General features: G+C 41.4%; 1 protein-coding gene across 7 annotated transcripts in view; it reads right to left on the minus strand.

Annotated features, from left to right (window-relative positions):
* Positions 1 to 20090, minus strand: part of KDM6B (lysine demethylase 6B) — a 459620-nt gene that overhangs the window by 22922 nt on the left and 416608 nt on the right. For all 7 annotated transcript variants that reach the window (XM_053718307.1, XM_053718310.1, XM_053718306.1 and 4 more), the window contains 5 exons: positions 11052 to 11157; positions 10681 to 10886; positions 10278 to 10354; positions 10117 to 10188; positions 9577 to 9725 (listed from right to left, as the gene is read on the minus strand). In XM_053718307.1, the coding sequence (XP_053574282.1) occupies positions 9577 to 9725; positions 10117 to 10188; positions 10278 to 10354; positions 10681 to 10886; positions 11052 to 11157 (610 nt within the window). The remainder of the gene's footprint in view (positions 1 to 9576; positions 9726 to 10116; positions 10189 to 10277; positions 10355 to 10680; positions 10887 to 11051; positions 11158 to 20090) is intronic.

The raw sequence follows: 20090 nt of genomic DNA on the forward strand, positions 1-20090 counted from the left end.
CGGTTAATAGTGCCTTGGCAAGGATATCTGCCAGACATGCGTTATGAAGAGCACGTAGTCACAGCTGGATATGAACTTCAGACCTTCACCCTTCAAGAAAGCATAGTCGCCTCTATGCCATTGTGGTACATCATGAACGGTATCCACAAGGGAAACGCTAAGCCAGGGCAATGACATGTTCGAGCCTCCCATTGTTTAAAAACAAACAATATGCCGGAATTTGAAACACTCCGTCTGTCCTAGAAAACAGACCCACAGGGAGATATTAATGTAACCTCCAGGAGAACCCGGAGAACGAGACAACTCGCAAGTCCCTACCTAAGAAGGAGACCACCCCATGCCGAAGTCCAATGCTCCAAAGGAGCTAAGGCATCTCAAAACAAAGCACTAGAGCCCATAGGCGTTCGAATGCCACAACACGACCCAAGAAAAGGGAAACCCAAGAGGACAAGTTCACTTGATCAAGGCTAGTCTCCATCTCACCATACGAGACAGAGGGGAACCTGAAACCAAGGATGCGGAACATCCCCAGATCCGGAAAACTCCCAAGCAGAGCCAAAAAGAACTCTCTTGAAGGGAAATTCAGGTCTCCAAAGGAGATCCAACTCACATGGAGGAACGGACAAAATCCAAAAGGTCTCAAAAAAAAGAGAGCAATCCTCTCTCAAAGGGAAACCCAGGGCCCCATAAGGAGACTTAACCTACATGGGGAAGTCCAAAGGTCTCACTGACCAGAGAACCCTGGAAGGAGCACGTCCAACAGGACAATTCCTAGAGCCTCCAAAAGGCCAAACCGCCTTAAACCAGCAGTAAGGAGGCACTAAACCTGCAATCCTCCCACATGAGGAAGAATACTCTAGGTCCCGAGAGACTCTAAAGCAAAATGAGTGACGCAGCGGAACGCCGCTGACCCAGTCATGCAACTTAAAGGCTCAATAAGGACTGAAACAATCCTTCCAGCCTCACGGACCCACGAGTCCTCGTTATAACGCTTAGCTGAAACTTGTAAAATGAAAACAAGAAACACAAATAATAAAGTAATCACTCAGCGCTTAGACTGAACCAGCCAGGTCGAACAGGTGCCACATGTCTGAACAGGCCACGAGACAGAAGATCTTAACGCAAACAGGACCAGCCTGCAACAGGGCCATAACTGTCAATCTGCCTAAAGCCTCCCTCAGAGGGGAAGAGATAACAGACACACACAGGACTAACATGTCCCTTAACAACTTCTGCTGAAGTAACAGCGAGACTCGATCCCAGAGAGAGTTCCCGAAGGAAACATATATCAAAATAAAAGTCATCTTAACCAGATAAAAGAAATATAAGGCAGCTCGTAGGCAAATGCCTAAGAAGAAACAGACAGACCCACAGGACTAGCCAAAAGGAACCCTGATCTTCCAACAAAAACTGTGAAGGATCTCAACAACCGACAATCAGGAGACTACGTCATCCCACCATGTCTAATGAGGTGAACCATTCGAAGCAGAATACTGCGTATTCCCGTGTCCATTAAGGATAGGATCCTCTAATAACTCAAAAACGTGTCTGAGTAAAACACGAAGGCATGCTATTCTGTAACGAAAGCCACGACACTCAGGTACAGCTACACCCGAAGGGAACTGTATAGGCCCCCCCAAGGCCGGTAGACCCAGGGTGATCGGGCACGAGCACAAACGCAAATAAACATCTGGACTTTGCAGACGCATAATCGCCAAACATATGTGAAAGTGAAAACGAACTGCAACCTCCGGGGTGGGGGGGGGGAACAAGCAGTAGGGAGCGGTAGGGAACTCTCCTCTCGGAAGACAGAACCCCCAGAGGCGGATGGCTCAGCAGACCCCTGATTCCCCGAGCAACAGGGCGCTCTAATACAGCATATCGAACATAACTGATTGACCTGTGTCAACAGGGCCAATTTGCATTCTTCACAAGTCGAAGAATCTGAATCTGATACTTGAACAGTCTCAGCAACAGAATCCTCCATAACTAGATAGAGAATATAATAATAATGGACTAAAGAAAAAACTTAAACGGCACCTGACACCCACAATGGCTGGGGCACTCAGCACCTCCTAGAACCAGACACTAGCAGACTCTAATTTCTTTAGTCACCACACGGTCAGGAATGCGGAAATGGAAGACCAAAACGGAAACACATCCAATCACAAGGTGAACAGTACAGTCCAAAAAAAGCACGCCCAACCATAAGGTCGTGTCACTTCCAAAGGCCTTTATGTTTTAAGCCAAGAGCCCAGATAACACTACACATACGCAGTTTGAATCACATAACAAACATGATTAAAACCAACCCCCTGTTCAATAATCCCCCTCGGGAGATATTAACTCTCGAATCCAAGATACCAATGGAGCCTCACTGAGGCCCTATATTATACTTAATAAGTCCAGCAAGAAAGTTCCTTATGGAAAACAAATAAGTTACAGTACATTCTGAAATGAAACAATCTTACCGGAATCTACGCCGTGGAACAGGAACACAGCCCTTCAAGTGTGACAAATAGTAGCAGCGCCTCCGCCATGGACTTGAGAGAAGAAAGCAGGCAGTGAAGTTAGACAACACTGATTGCTTGTGGAGCTGTTAATATGAGTCTGGATGGTTTCGCAGAAAGACTCTCCCTGCATCTCTGGACTCTAACTTTCATCCAGGCCCTCACTGAGAGACTGATAGGATTACTTAAAGCTCCTGTCCCATGCCGTAGAGTACTACCCTCCATAAGAGAGAAAACAAACTTCTGATACTTCTCTTTCAACCTCCTGGGACAAAAGGCAAAGAATGTCTGGGGGATGAGGGGAGTGGGAGGAGTATTTAAGCTTTTGGCTGGGGTGTCTTTGCCTCTTCCTGGTGGCCAGGTTCTTAATTCCCAAAAGTAATGAATGCAGCTGTGGACTCTTTCCATATATGAAGAAAATGTGAGCTTATAAGATAAAAGCATAATTGCACAGATACAGAAACCTACCAGAAAAAAAGCGTGAATCTTAGCAATAGATTATAAGAGAGAGGTTACAAGAAAGAAACAATTCAGAGAGCTTAAACAAAGGATAGAGACCAAGGACAGACAGTTAGATTTGTCTCTAGATGTAACCGCACATTAGGAAATTTCTTATCACCTAGTATGGTATATTCTAGGAAAGACAAGGCAACTGGCTCAGCTGCAAAGGACTTAATGCAGCAATTCCAGCTGCAAGACCTGTGGACATGTCATTGTATCTAAGCACTTTCAATCTGCAGTAACTCAAAGAGTTTACAATATGAATAATTGCACAAATTGCAGATCTACTTATGTTATTTATATGATCAGCTGTCAAGAATGCAAAATGCAATAAATAGGCATGGCCACAAGGGAGGTAAGAGTATGAATTAGGGAGCATTTATGTGATATCTCCTCTGTTATAACCCATGCTCAGCACTTGCAGCACACTTTATAGAGAAACATGGATGTGAAGTGAAATCCTTTCAGTAGCTAGTAATTGATTGTGTTAGAGCATCGGTCAGAGCAGGAGACCTGGATGCTCTCTTATCTCGTTGAGAGGCCTTTTGGATTTTTACCCTCAGGTCAAGGGTTCCTTTAGGCTTCAACGCAGAGCTGATATCATCAATGTGTGGCGTTAATTGTATTCTTGAGATGCACATTCTTATCTAATAGAGATCTATGATACTTAATGTTGGCAAATTTATATATGTCCATTAGTTATTACAATCTTCTAACATATACTAGAAAAAAGTTATAAAAATATTATCTTATATTAACATTATATATATATATATATATATATATATATATATATACACACATCATAAACATGTTATACAAACATTAATTTATATATATATATTTATTTATTTTTATATATATATATATATATATATATATGGGACTAAATTTGTGAATTGTAATATACTCAATCTGTTAACATATGAATGTACTTAAGGGGTTATACAGGTCTCTAGTGGCAGGGTCGTCTTGAACCAATCAGAGATAGTCTGTGGCTATAAATATGCGATACACAAGAATGAGTTTAGGGGGTCGATTTATTAAGCAGTGGATGCTGCATCAACGCCCCATTGTTTCTGGTCCACCAAAAACGGAAGTTAAGAAGATACGATCGGGATGCTTGACGGCTAGCGGCCAATTGCTTGTGCAATGTTAAATGCCGACAGCGTATAAAAACTTAAATACAATATTTTTTTCTTAAAAAAATGTTACACACATGGATTCCTAAGCCCACGTTAACATACTTTCATGAAAAGTAACGAAGTTTAAAAAAAGAAGGCCAAAAGGAATATGTAAATCTGAAAATATAAGTAAAGTACAATTTTTTAAACTTTATCTGAACCATGAAAGTTGAATTTGTATCGTCAATTAAACTATGACATTTATTTCTGCATTACAGTGAAGGAACTTTTGATCAAAGTTTAAAGGTGAAGAAGTCAAATTTTTCTACTCAAGTATATCACATCCCTCGTGCTGTCAGGCTTTGCCCTAATCTTTCTTCCTTTAAATGCTCCCTGAAGACTTTTCTGTTCAGAGAAGCCTACCACTCAACTCAATAATAAATTAATTTCACTTACCTAACATTTCCCTCATCTAACTCTGTATTAACATCCTTCTCAATCTTGCAGTCCTCACCTCCTGTTTCTCAACCTCCTACCCTTCTAGATTGTAAGTTCCCACGGGAATAGGGCCCTTAATTCCTCCTGTATGTGTTTGTAAATTTTGTCCTGTATCTTACAAGTCTTGCATTGTTTTATTTAAATGAATTGTATCCATGGACAGCGCTGCGGAATATGTTGGCGCTTAATAAATAAAGTATAATAATAATAATGTGTTTCGCTCATACTCATCACACTGAAGAGTGCTTTTGCCTTTATATCACACTTTAAAGATAGAGGAGCTTAAGTTGAGTGGGCAAAAGCCTTGGGACAGCACTGTAAATAGGGTGTGGTTTGGGAAGACTTTACTGATAAGGGTGGTGCTGAAAGGGTTAAAAAAGCCATGGCTTACACAAAGCAGTGGAGTGCAGTGATTAGTGAAGCAGCTTATCTTATTTGCAAGGTAGGACTGCAGGATTAAAGGGACAGTGTACTGTACAATGTTCTCCCTCCTTGTTTAAAAATAACCCCTTTAGCTTTATTTTGTTATTGAAATAACGTCTGCCTGAATCTGCTACCTATACCAAAAATGTCAATACTAAAGATTAGATACATGGTATATTAAACCAATTAAACAAATGCTTGTGAATTTGAGGAAACTGAAAAAGTGAACCTCTACATTGATTGGGTTTTCATCAGTTCAAAGACAAACTAAAGAAAAGAATATCTACACTAGAAGTCTGAACTCATTTGCTGTCTATCTGTGTATGAATCTCACAAAGCTTCCTCTTACTGTGTGTTGGTCAGTGCATAGGTTTACATTGTGAGGTGTATCACACCTGGGTAGCAATAGTGCAAAAATAATTCTTCAATAAAGCAGAATGTTTTAATTATGATTTGTTACAAGGGGCATAAATTAAAGGGACAGTATATTGGAAAAAGAAAAACATAAATTATGCTTACCTGATCATTTCCTTTTCTTCTTAAATGGAAAGAGTCCACAGCTGCATTCATTACTTTTGGGAAAACAATACCCAAGCTATAGAGGGCACTAAATGCCAAGACGGGAGGGTACAATAGGCAGCCCATACTGAGGGCACCAGGCCTGAACCTCTACCCAATAAAAAAAAAACGCTTCGTCCGAAGCCGAGAACATTTTAAGAGGAAAAGCCCCAATGACACTGACTCGCAGTTAGTCCAGAAGCCAAACTAGAGAACGCAAACGGACTCGACTGAGCCAACAGTCCTCCAGGAGACACCGTCGCCAAACAAACAGTCCCCCTCCGCTCATCTCCACAAATGAAGGAGACACCAACCGAAACCCCCAAGGGAACAAGGCAAAGGAGAACCAAGGAAACCGAAAGGTCACCTAATACAAAAAAGAACACCTCCACGAGTGAGCCCACAGAGACCCAAAGGGGCCCAAACAGGGAAAGAAGACCACGCCTATACCAAGCGAAACCCAGGATAAGACCGGGCACAGAGACAGAACAGACGTCTCTCCAACATCCTGCAAGCACATAATGCAACTGAAGAGGCAAAGTCCTCCCAGTGTCTGACCATAGAATACCAAAGCATTCGACCATGAAAAAGTGTGTAATACACCCAGGTGAAAAACCCCAAGTTTGAGAACACAGAGTCCATAACAGGACAACACAAAGGGTACTTGCAAGGAAGAAGAAGCAGCCAAGCAAGAAACAGATTGCAAAAGCAACCCCCAGACAGAGGGCACACTCCAGGCAACCTAAGTCGCCGGACCTACACACAGGTCCCTAAAAAGGGGAACACAAAACCTCAATCGAGGCCCCCCGAGAAGGAGAGTATACCCTCAGAACCCGAAGGAAGAGTAAACCCTCTTCTGAAATCAATGGAGCAAGTTGAAATTGGACATCCAACGCCAGCAGCTGGGTATGAACCAACCACCCTTGAGGCTCAAGCAACACGGCTAACCACCAGATTACATGGCTACTCTGTGGCAAAGAGTAAAAAATATGCCAAAAACCTGGCCAACCATGACCAGGTTAGGTAGATGGAGCAAGGACATAGCCCAAGTTCCCACTAACGTGGAACACCTCGACCAGCCCTGAGATCCAAGATTCCCAAACCACCCAAGACTGGGTCAGGAAAAAGGCCAAGCGAAGCTTCAGCAACCGGAAATCTCAGGGAGAAAAACAGGTCCGGGCACCTAATAGTTCAGGCAAACCTAACCCTAGAACTAAACACCCCAACTGGCCAAAAAGCCAGACACAAGGGTATGGATGCATATCCAGAGAATCCAGATAGCGAGAAGAACTCGAAAGCCCCGACCAAAGGAAGGAACCACCCCTAACTAAAGTCCAACGCTCCGTGGAGCAAGGCTAGAAGTCGTATGAAGATACTTCTCAGAGCCTCAGGACAACCAAGGGATACCTCGAGGTCAAAAAAATCCTACAAGCAGGACTAGTCTCCCTATCACCTCTGCACAAGCAGAGGACACAAGGAAGAGAAAGGCACTAAGCCTACCCAGCTCCGGAAAACCCTGAGCTAAACCAGTCCCCGCAGGGAACAACTATCACCCAGGAACACAGATCCCTAAAAGGAGATCCAACTCACCCAGAGACAAAAGTCTCATAACTCAGACATACAGTACACGTCTAAGAGTAAGTGCTGCATCTAGATACACTACAAACAGCTGACGCGTACACCTGCAAGGTGTCAAGAGCTGCAACTGGTTTCAAACTGCAAACCTTCCGCTTGCTAGACAGCAATCCTGTACAAGCTGTTGGATCAAGCCCAAAAGGACAAATCGATAGGCCTAAAAATGAAGGCCAAACCACTCAACTTTGGTAAGGGGCATTAAGCCCTCTAACCCTCTACCACATGGGGAGGAAAACTCTAAGTTAGGATGAAATCAGATGTCAGAGTGACGCAGCAGAAAACTGCCCTGCACGGCCATCTATGACTGAAGGATAAAAGGACTGAAACAATCCTTCCCACCTCACAGACCCACAGGTCCTCTCGAATGCTAAGTTGAACATGAAAAACAATGATAACCTGAGCACTCGGCACTTCTACCGAACCAGCTGAGCAGAACAGCGCCATGTGTCTGGACAGCGGCAAGACCGAACAAACCCGACAGGACCAGCCTGCACCTAGGGTCCTAACCGGCAAGCTGCATAAACTTTCCCTCATAGGGGAAAAAACAGAAAACAGACATTTTTAACATAGGACTAACATGTCCAAAACAACTTCCGAGGAAGTAATAAAGAGTATCAATCCCAGAAGGTTCCCAAAGGAAACAAAAACAAATAAAAGACATCCCATATAAATAAAATATAAGGCAACCGGGAGGTTAACGCCAAAAAGACAGAGGCCTACCCGCAGGACCAGCCAAACGGAGCCCTATCTTTTAAAACTGGGAAAGATCTCAAACAAATGACAATCGGGAGATTACTTCATCCCACATATCTAATGAGGTGCACCACTCGAATTAGCAGACTGAAAATCCCTGTATCTGGTAACGATAGGGTAATTCAATAACGGAAAAACTGTCTGAGCAATACGCAAAGGCGCGCAATCCTGTAACGAAAGGCACAACACTCAGGGACAGTTACACCCGCGGGGAACTGTAGAGTCCCTCTCCAAGAATCTGAAATCAAAATGGTCTCAGTATCAGAGTCCTCCGTAACTGAATCTGAAATTAGCACAGTCTCAGAATCCTCCATAACTGGATAGAGGATATATAAATATGAACTAAAGTAGTAAAAACAAAAACGGCACCTGACAACCCCAATGGCTGAGGCACTCACCACCTCCTATGACCAGACTAGAAAATTTCCTTCGCCACATGGTCGGGAATGCGGAAATGGAAAACGGAACAGAACCACGCCCGAACACAAGGTGAACCCTACAGTCCATAAAAGCGTGCCCAACCAAAAGGCTGCGTCAGTTCCAAAAGCCTCAATGTTCCAAACCACGAGCCCATAAATATCACACATAAGCAGGTTGAATCACATAACAAACATGATTATAAACCCCCCTGTTCAACAACCCCCCCCCCAGGAGAAATTAACCCTCGATTACAAGATACTACAAGAGAATCACTGAGACCCTTATGATAAGTTAGACCCGCAAGGTGGTAGCCTCTCGGGAAAACATTCACATTACAGTACATTGATGAATAAAGTAAAATGAAACGATGTTACCGGAATCTACGCCGTGGAACATGAACACGGCCTTTCAAGTGTGACGGATAGTAGCATCGCATCCGCCATGTACTTGAGAGAAGAAAGCAGGCAGCGGAGCGAAGTTAGACAACACTGGTTGCTTGAGGAGCTGTTAATCTGAGTCGGGATGGTTTCACAGAAAGACTCTCCCTGCACCTCCGGACTCTAACTTTCATCCAAGCCCTCACTAAGAGACTGACAGGACTACTTAAAACTCCTGTCCCATGCTGAAGAGTACTACCCTCCATAAGAGACAAAAAAACAAAAATTCTGACACTTCTCTGCCAACCTCCTTTGATGAAAGACAAAGAATGACTGGGGGATGAGAGGAGTGGGAGTAGTATTTAAGCCTTTGGCTGGGTTGTCTTTGCCTCCTCCTGGTGACCAGGTTCTTATTTCCCAAAAGTAATGAATGCAGCTGTGGACTCTTTCCATTTAAGAAGAAAATGCATTCCGTGTGTGCACTGTTTGGGTGTGGGGGGGTGTTTGGAGAGATAAGTACAAAAGTGTCCACTTTCACTTTCTCTCTTGCTCTCAAGTATTGTCCATTGTGTATACAAGAAGTGATAAGGATGACTTTGGGTATATTGGGACAGCTAACATAGGTATGCTTATAGAGAGTGATAAGATAATGGTATCTGCTGTCCATGCAAGCTCAACCCATTTCAATGGGTGGTGGTTTCAATGAGAAAAACTGCTTAAATATTAATAAATATAAAAGATGGTTAGAACTACATGATTACAGCTATTGCTGTTTACCTGGAGTCCGGCTGCCAGGGACCTTCATGTAAAGCTGAACAGTGTTCATGCCAAGGATAGTATGTCCCACATGGCTTAGCATGTTCCCATTGGATGTAACACGCATAAAAGAAGGTAACTTCAGTAACTCCTGCAGTTGAGGTTTCCACCTGGGTCAAGCAATCAAATAAAAATGTAAAAAATTAATTCCCAATAAAATGTTAAAGAAAACCCCATATAAATAGAGATTTGCTATACTTTTTCATTATTTATCTTCCTATAACACAAAAGTGCGTTGTTTTTCCACTAACCCAGAGAAACTGGAATGTATCCTACAGTATCCAGAATATTAACTCTGCAACATGCTTTATTAGTGCAGGAGTTCATTTGCTAAAATAAACTTCACACACAAAAATAATTTAAATGTCCCTTTAAATAAAATAATCAAATGTTAAATCCTTATTAGTAAATATATTCCATCTCCCCTCTTCATATCAAATGGTATGGCCTTTCCCCCCAAAAAAATGATATTATGGTGAAAGAGTTAGGTGAGACTCTTACCTTTTGGGATCAGAAAGGTCAATATTGGTTCCAAATTTAATGATATGTGGTGTTTTGTGCTCCTGGTTTGTGCTGAAGGTAAAAGTGAAAAGTGTTAGTTATATAAATACTAGTTCCAAAGCAGGTAGTGTTGAAACAAATGCAATGAGTGTAGAAGTTACCTGGGGTTTGGTGGGGGTGTTGAGTTATCTGTGGTGCTGTCGGGCTCTGTAGAATCATCATCACTGTCCTTATCTTCCTGCAGATTAAATAACCATGGAAAACGAGAAGATTTATGGATTTGGACACAAAAAATGGGCAGCAAGAGTAGACGGGAACATAAAGACTTTTTTTTTCCAAATAAGGATATTTCTGCCTTAAATAGGTCCCTTTTTTCAAAACATGTAGATGAGAGTTAGTATCCACCAACAGAGCTTATTACCAAAAAACAATCAATGCACAAACACACTTAAAGAGAAAAATTAAATAGGAAAAGGATGGAGGAAAACAAAAAAACAACAATAAACAAACAAAACAAGAAGAGGGGACTATGTGGATATGAAAGAGAAGAGAGGCAGAACTTACCTGCAGAGACTCTTGAAAAGAGGAAGCCTGGTATTGGGCGTATTTGGCTATGGTGGTATGGGATCGGCTGCTTTCGCAGTGCCAGATCTGGCGGCTTCCAGATGAATCCCAGTTCTCATCAGATGGCTGTTGGACTTGTGTACGGACCTCAACTGTGTGTTCCCCATTTGCATCAACTAGAGTCTTAGTGGAGAATAGACCAAGATCTAAGGGAGGTTGAGAAAGAGAGAGTAATAAATGTGGGAAAAATAATAAATGGAGAAGAGGAGAATGTCTATGTGAAAACAGGGCTAATGTGCATATGGAGAAGGGGGGATGCTTGACAATGAAATACATTTCATTCCTATATATGACCCAAAAGAATAACTCACTAAGCCGCAGGGATCCCGCCAGGCCCCGGATCACGGTGATTGGATTTTTGGGATCAGTGCAGAATTGAAGAAGAACTGGAGAGAAGGCATCGCGTTTACTCTCCAACTGTGAGAAACAGAAGAAGAAAGTATCACTGTGTTAGCATTGTATAATAGCCGAAGGTAAGAACAAAGATTCACTCATATCCTCTTCCTGTCTGTGTCACCTTGCAGCAAAGGGGCCCAACTTCTAACCCCGTTCTGCAAAGAGAGAAGCAGACATAGCTCCCTTCTGTTTGTATCCTACAGAGGAAACAACAGTATAGAATACTTCTGTTTATATCACTGTGATCAAGTCTTAGGTCACAGCCCTATAAGAGAACTTTGATTCATCAGACTTAAAGGAACAGTAAAATCAAAATTAAACTTTTGTGATTCAGGTAGAGCATGCAGTTTTAAACAACTTTCTAATTTATTTCTATTATCAATGTTGCTTTGTTCTCTTGGTATCAGTTGTAGAAAATCATACCTAAGTAGGAGCAGCAATGCACTACTGGGAGCAAGCTATTGAGATCCGAGTAGTGCATTTCTTCTTCAACAAAGGATATCAAGAGATTGAAGCTAATTTGACAATAGCAGTAAATTGGAAAGTTGTTTAAAATGGTATGATTTGTCTGAATCATAAAAGAAAAAAACTTGGGTTTCGTGTCCCTTTTATCGCTCCTAATCAAACTTATGAAAAATATTACTATAAATGTAAAAAGTACATAAAATGAAATTTGTTCTTTCAAATAAATCAGTTTCTTCATATTCTTTTGTGAAAGCACAATAAATAGAATTCTATATATCTGAGATACAAAACCCCAAAAAATTATTTTGTGATTGAGACAGAGCATACAAATTTTTTAAAAAACTTTACAATTTTATCAAAATATTCCGTATTATGTACTATGCTCGTACAGTGTCGCTAATATAGTTATAAATTTGAAGGAAAAAAAGAAAGGCCAAATCACATGTATGCAGTGAAAACACCAAATAAAGAGGAGTAAAACCGTGCAATACATTAACAGTAACCATTGAATATGTATTATCCCTATGTAGGCCACATGAAAACTAGGTAGAGGCATAAATTATATGTGATGATGATATATACAGATGACCCGGAACAGGGATAAATACTGCCCCAGACTACACTGCAAAAGCAGGTATATCACTGCCAAATGCAGTTTAATCATAAAATAAACATATAAATACAAACAAGGAAGTACCTATTCTGTGCTGACAATCTGCAGCAGTAAAATATTAGCAGTCAGCTATATCATTCAGTCAGCAGGTTGTACAGGTGCTGTATTAATCAGCAGAAATTAACTTGATTATACAGAACAGTGGCATGGAATACAGCGCAGCATATGAACCAGCTGCATAAATATATCATACATACAGGGTTTGACAAAGCCCAATTGTTAGGGGACCATGGCTCCCAGAATTTACTTTTGGCTCCTAATTTTTGAATTATCATGCATATATCAATTTACAACCAAATTTGTCTGGCTTCTAAAAAGTTTGTAGCCTGCTCCTTAGTGCATGATTAAGCGTAATGTGATGAGAGAAACACACGAGACTTAAAGGGACACTGAACCCACATTTTATTCTTTCGTGATTCAGATAGAGCATGCAATTTTAAACAACTTTCTAATTTACTCCTATTATCAATTTTTCTTCGTTCTCTTGCTTTCTTTATTTGTAAAGGAAGGCATTTAAGCTACTTTTTTGGTTCAGAACCATGGAAAGCACTTGTTCATTGGTAGGTGAATTTACCCACCAATCAGCAAGAACAACCCAGGTTGTTCACCAAAAATGGGCCGGCATCTAAACTTACATTCTTGCATTTCAAATAAAGATACCAAGAGAATGAAAAGAATTTGATAATAGGAGTAAATTAGAAAGTTGCTTAAAATTGCATGTTCTATCTGAATCATGATAGAAAAAAATTGGGTTCAGTGTCCTTTTAAGCTGTAACCTAGGTAGAAATAGATGGCATGAACCGCTTCAAAGACTTATTGTTCCGAGGGGAATTTCCAGTCGCCATCCAAATAAGTATCTGGAGAATGCTGACTGCTATAACTTGACGAGTTATCGAAACCAAGAAAAGGAATAAAACACGAACTGCACTTTCCAAGTGGATGCCTAATTAATAAACCAACTGTCATGTAATTCAACTTATGTGCTGTCACCAAGAAGTTATATGGAGGCTCTCTCCATGATAGCAGATGTACTATAAGGGATAACAGCATATGGATTATGAGCAAATTACCAGCCAAAAATGCTTTCACAGCAAAGGAATAGCACATGGGGATTTGTGTTGAGTACAATAAGTAACATTGGGCTAAATATTATATCTAAAAGACGTGAACAGAAAACATTTGTTTTAGACAAACCGTTCATTACATAAAAAAATTATTTATTTAAATTTCATCCTACATACCGTTGTTTCAAATTTGTTTGTAACAAAAATAATTTGTTTCTGTTATTTCCTATAGGGAAGGCCTTTAGGGCAGCAGTGCAGATTAAACTTAAGTTATAGTAGTAACTTTGTGCTACTGCGACAAGCCAGCAGCAGCAGCATAGAAAATATATTTATTTTATTCTTTTAATAATGGTGTAAGGATTGTCAAAAACAAAAGTGCGGCTTACATACTTATTGGATAACACAGGATCTATTCAACTGACAAGTTTATGGCTGAATCACCATTGAATAATGTGAAACTGTAAACATGAAGCCTTTCCTGCCTACAGAGTAAGTTTTAAAGGAACATACTCAGTAGGAGCTGGTGCCTCAGAAAGTGTGCATATAAAAAGACTGAGCATAAATCGACAATGGAAGTAAATTTGAAAGTTTTTTTTCCAAAATTGCTGTATCGGAATTATGAAAATATAATTTTGACTTTAGTAACCCACATGAAAGAATCAACTAAATTTTTGTGCCATATGCTATTCGCTTGTTGATGTTTTCTCCCTTGTTAAAGTGGCCACTTGTTTTGCATTTTCAAATAAATGCAAATTAAGCAATAATAGTGATTTATTTATTTTTTGCATTTGCTCAAATGCACACTTCTGATATCTGATACCATTTTATAACAGTATAAACTTAAAGGGCCATAATCACTTGAAAGTGTGAAATAACTGCAAAAAGCGGACAAGAAAATATCACTTGAGCATCTCTATGTAAAAAACATAATTTATGCTTACCTGATAAATTCCTTTCTTCTGTAGTGTGATCAGTCCACGGGTCATCATTACTTGTGGGATATTAACTGCTCCCCTACAGGAAGTGCAAGAGGATTCACCCAGCAGAGTTGCTATATAGCTCCTCCCCTCTACGTCACCTCCAGTCATTCGACCAAGGACCAACGAGAAAGGAGAAGCCAAGGGTGTAGTGGTGACTGGAGTATAATTTAAAAAATATTTACCTGCCTTAAAAAACAGGGCGGGCCGTGGACTGATCACACTACAGAAGAAAGGAATTTATCAGGTAAGCATAAATTATGTTTTCTTCTGTTAAGTGTGATCAGTCCACGGGTCATCATTACTTGTGGGATACCAATACCAAAGCAAAAGTACACGGATGACGGGAGGGATAGGCAGGCTCTTTATACAGAAGGAACCACTGCCTGAAGAACCTTTCTCCCAAAAATAGCCTCCGAGGAAGCAAAAGTGTCAAATTTGTAAAATTTGGAAAAAGTATGAAGCGAAGACCAAGTTGCAGCCTTGCAAATCTGTTCAACAGAGGCCTCATTCTTAAAGGCCCAAGTGGAAGCCACAGCTCTAGTGGAATGAGCTGTAATTCTTTCAGGAGGCTGCTGTCCAGCAGTCTCATAAGCTAAACGAATTATGCTACGAAGCCAAAAAGAGAGAGAGGTAGCAGAAGCTTTTTGACCTCTCCTCTGACCAGAGTAAACGACAAACAGGGAAGACGTTTGTCGAAAATCTTTAGTTGCCTGTAAATAAAATTTAAGGGCACGAACTACATCCAGATTGTGCAAAAGACGTTCCTTCCTCGAAAAAGGATTTGGGCACAAGGATGGAACAACAATCTCCTGATTGATATTCCTGTTAGTGACTACCTTAGGTAAGAACCCAGGCTTAGTACGCAGAACTACCTTATCCGAGTGAAAAATCAAATAAGGAGAATCACAATGTAAGGCTGATAACTCAGAGACTCTTCGAGCCGAGGAAATAGCCATTAAAAATAGAACTTTCCAAGATAACAACTTTATATCAATGGAATGAAGGGGTTCAAACGGAACACCCTGTAAAACGTTAAGAACAAGGTTTAAACTCCATGGTGGAGCCACAGCTTTAAACACAGGTTTAATCCTGGCCAAAGCCTGACAAAAAGCCTGAACGTCTGGAACTTCTGACAGACGCTTGTGTAACAGAATGGACAGAGCTGAGATCTGTCCCTTTAAGGAACTAGCGGATAACCCCTTTTCTAAACCTTCTTGTAGAAAAGACAATATCCTAGGAATCCTAACCTTACTCCAAGAGTAACCTTTGGATTCGCACCAATATAGGTATTTACGCCATATTTTATGGTAAATCTTTCTGGTAACAGGCTTCCTAGCCTGTATTAAGGTATCAATAACTGACTCAGAAAAACCACGCTTTGATAAGATCAAGCGTTCAATTTCCAAGCAGTCAGCTTCAGAGAAGTTAGATTTTGATGTTTGAAAGGACCCTGAATCAGAAGGTCCTGTTTCAGAGGTAACGACCAAGGTGGACAGAATGACATGTCCACCAGATCTGTATACCAAGTCCTGCGTGGTCATGCAGGCGCTATTAGAATCACTGATGCTTTCTCCTGTTTGATTCTGGCAATCAATCGAGGAAGCATCGGGAAAGGTGGAAACACATGAGCCATCCTGAAGGTCCATGGTGCTGTCAAGGCATCTATCAGGACCGCTCCCGGATCCCTGGATCTGGACCCGTAGCGCGGAAGCTTGGCGTTCTGTCGAGACGCCATGAGATCTATCTCTGGTTTGCCCCAACGTCGAAGTATTTGGGCAAAGACCTCTGGATGAAGTTCCCACTCCCCCGGATGAAAAGTCTGACGACTTAAGAAATCCGCCTCCCAGTTCTCCACTCCCGGGATGTGGATTGCAGACAGGTGGCAAGAGTGAGACTCTGCCCAGCGAATTATCTTCGATACATCATTGCTAGGGAGCTTCTTGTCCCTCCCTGATGGTTGATATAAGCTACAGTCGTGATGTTGTCCGACTGGAACCTGATGAACCCCCGAGTTGCTAACTGGGGCCAAGCCAGAAGAGCATTGAGGACTGCTCTCAATTCCAGAATGTTTATTGGAAGAAGACTCTCCTCCTGATTCCATAGTCCCTGAGCCTTCAGAGAATTCCAGACAGCGCCCCAACCTAGTAGGCTGGCGTCTGTTGTTACAATTGACCAGTCTGGCCTGCTGAATGGCATTCCCCTGGACAGATGTGGCCGATAAAGCCACCATAGAAGAGAATTTCTGGTCTCTTGAATGGAATGAAGGACACGGCATGCACTTTGAAGTTTTGTTAACCTGTCCTCTGTCAGGTAAATCTTCATTTCTACAGAATCTATCAGAGTCCCCAGGAAGGGAACTCTTGTGAGTGGAAAGAGAGAACTTTTCTCTTCGTTCACTTTCCATCCATGCGACCTTAGAAATGCCAGTACTATCTCTGTATGAGATTTGGCAGTTTGAAAGCTTGAAGCTTGTATCAGTATGTCGTCTAAGTACGGAGCTACTGAAATTCCTCGCGGTCTTAGTACCGCCAGAAGAGTGCCCAGAACCTTTGTGAAGATTCTTGGAGCCGTAGCCAGTCCGAATGGAAGAGCTACAAACTGGTAATGCCTGTCTAAAAAGGCAAACCTTAGATACCGGTAATGACTTCTGTGAATCGGTATGTGAAGGTAAGCATCCTTTAAATCCACTGTGGTCAAGTACTGACCCTCTTGGATCATGGGCAAAATTGTTCGAATAGTTTCCATCTTGAACGATGGAACTCTTAGGAATTTGTTTAGGATCTTTAAATCCAAGATTGGCCTGAAGGTTCCCTCTTTTTTGGGAACTACAAACAGATTTGAGTAAAACCCTTGTCCTTGTTCCAACCGCGGAACTGGATGGATCACTCCCATTAATAAAAGATCTTGTACGCAGCGTAGAAACGCTTCCTTCTTTGTTAGGTTTGTTGACAACCTTGACAGATGAAATCTCCCTCTTGGGGGAGAGGATTTGAAGTCCAGAAGGTATCCCTGAGATATGATCTCTAACGCCCAGGGATCCTGAACATCTCTTGCCCAAGCCTGGGCGAAGAGGGAAAGTCTGCCCCCCACTAGATCCGGTCCCGGATCGGGGGCCCTCAATTCATGCTGTCTTAGGGGCAGCAGCAGGTTTTCTGGCCTGTTTGCCCCTGTTCCAGGACTGGTTAGGTTTCCAGCCTTGTCTGTAGCGAGCAACAGCTCCTTCCTGTTTTGGTGCAGAGGAAGTTGATGCTGCTCCTGCTTTGAAATTACGAAAGGAACGAAAATTGGACTGTCTAGCCTTGGCTTTGGCCTTGTCCTGAGGCAGGGCATGACCTTTACCTCCTGTAATGTCATCAATAATCTCTTTCAAGCCGGGCCCGAATAAGGTCTCCCCTTTGAAAGGAATATTAAGCAATTTAGATTTAGACGTAACATCAGCTGACCAGGATTTTAGCCACAGAGCTCTGCGTGCCTGAATGGCGAATCCTGAATTTTTAGCCGCAAGTTTAGTTAAATGTACTACGGCATCTGAAATAAATGAATTAGCTAACTTAAGGAATTTAAGTTTGTGTGTGATGTCATCTAGTGTGGATGATTGAAGTGTCTCTTCCAGAGACTCAAACCAAAATGCTGCTGCAGCCGTGACAGGCGCAATACATGCAAGAGGTTGCAATATAAACCCTTGTTGAACAAACATTTTCTTAAGGTAACCCTCTAATTTTTTATCCATTGGATCTGAAAAAGCACAGCTATCCTCCACTGGGATAGTGGTACGCTTAGCTAAAGTAGAAACTGCTCCCTCCACCTTAGGGACCATTTGCCATAAGTCCCGTGTGGCGGCGTCTATTGGAAACATTTTTCTGAATATAGGAGGGGGTGAGAAAGGCACACCGGGTCTATCCCACTCCTTAGTAACAATGTCAGTAAGTCTCTTAGGTATAGGAAAAACGTCAGTACTCGTCGGTACCGCAAAATATTTATCCAACCTACACATTTTTTCTGGGATTGCAACTGTGTTACAATCATTCAGAGCCGCTAATACCTCCCCTAGTAACACACGGAGGTTCTCAAGCTTAAATTTAAAATTTGAAATGTCTGAGTCCAGTTTATTTGGATCAGAACCGTCACCCACAGAATGAAGCTCTCCGTCTTCATGTTCTGCAAACTGTGACGCAGTATCAGACATGGCCCTTGCATTATCAGCGCACTCTGTTCTCATCCCAGAGTGATCATGTTTACCTCTTAGTTCTGGTAGTTTAGCCAAAACTTCAGTCATAACAGTAGCCATATCTTGTAATGTGATTTGTAATGGCCGCCCAGATGCACTCGGCGCTACAATATCACGCACCTCCTGAGTGGGAGATGCAGGTACTGACACGTGAGGCGAGTTAGTCGGCATAACTCTCCCCTCGTTGTTTGGTGAAATATGTTCAATTTGTACAGATTGACTATTTTTTAAAGTAGCATCAATACATTTAGTACATAAATTTCTATTGGGCTCCACTTTGGCATTAACACATATAGCACAGATATCTTCCTCTGAATCAGACATGTTTAACACACTAGCAAATAAACAGCAACTTGGAAATACTTTTCAAAGTAATTTACAAATAATATGAAAACGAACTGTGCCTTTAAGAAGCACAGAAAAATATTATAACAGATAAAATAATTAAGTTATAGCATCAATCTTTGTCAGAATATACAGTTTTAGCAAAGGATTGTTCCCCTCAGCAAATGATAACTAACCCAGGCAGCAGAAAAAAAATACACAAATAAACGTTTTTTATATCACAGTCAATACAATCAGCACAGCTCTGCTGTATGATTACTTCCCTCAAAAAAGACTCTTGAGATCCCTGAACTCTGTAGAGATGAACCGGATCATGCAGGAAGAAAATGAACCTCTGACTGAGTTTTTCTGATGCATAGTGAAAGCACCAAAATGGCCCCTCCCCCACACACATAACAGTGAGAGGGATCAGTGAACTGCTCTAATTTAAATCAAAACTATTGCCAAGTGGAAAAAAAGTGCCCAAAACATTTTTTCACCCAGTACCTCAGAGAAAAAAACGTTTTTACATGCCAGCAAAAAAACATTTTATCTCAATAATTAATTGTCATTTAAAACCTATTGCAAGTCCCTGCAAAATAGGTTAAGTCTATGTATACAGTTTAAAAGCCAGAGAAGTACCATTTCCCAGAAAACTGAAGTGTAAAATATACATACATGACAGCCTGATATCAGCTACATCTACTGCATTCAAGGCTGAGTTTACATTATAACGGTATGGCAGGATTTTCTCATCAATTCCATGTCAGAAAATAATAAACTGCTACATACCTCTTTGCAGATTAATCTGCCTGCTGTCCCCTGATCTGAAGTTTACCTCACTCCTCAGATGGCCGAGAAACAGCAATATGATCTTAACTACTCCGGCTAAAATCATAGAAAAACTCAGGTAGATTCTTCTTCAAATTCTACCAGAGAAGGAATAACACACTCCGGTGCTATTATAAAATAACAAACTTTTGATTGAAGATATAAAAACTAAATATATCACCATAGTCCTCTCACACATCCTATCTAGTCGTTGGGTGCAAGAGAATGACTGGAGGTGACGTAGAGGGGAGGAGCTATATAGCAACTCTGCTGGGTGAATCCTCTTGCACTTCCTGTAGGGGAGCAGTTAATATCCCACAAGTAATGATGACCCGTGGACTGATCACACTTAACAGAAGAAAAGATATTTTACCTCAAAAATGTCTTTA

The sequence above is a fragment of the Bombina bombina genome, chromosome 6, assembly GCF_027579735.1.
Source record: "Bombina bombina isolate aBomBom1 chromosome 6, aBomBom1.pri, whole genome shotgun sequence".
Classification (NCBI taxonomy): Eukaryota; Metazoa; Chordata; class Amphibia; order Anura; family Bombinatoridae; genus Bombina; species Bombina bombina.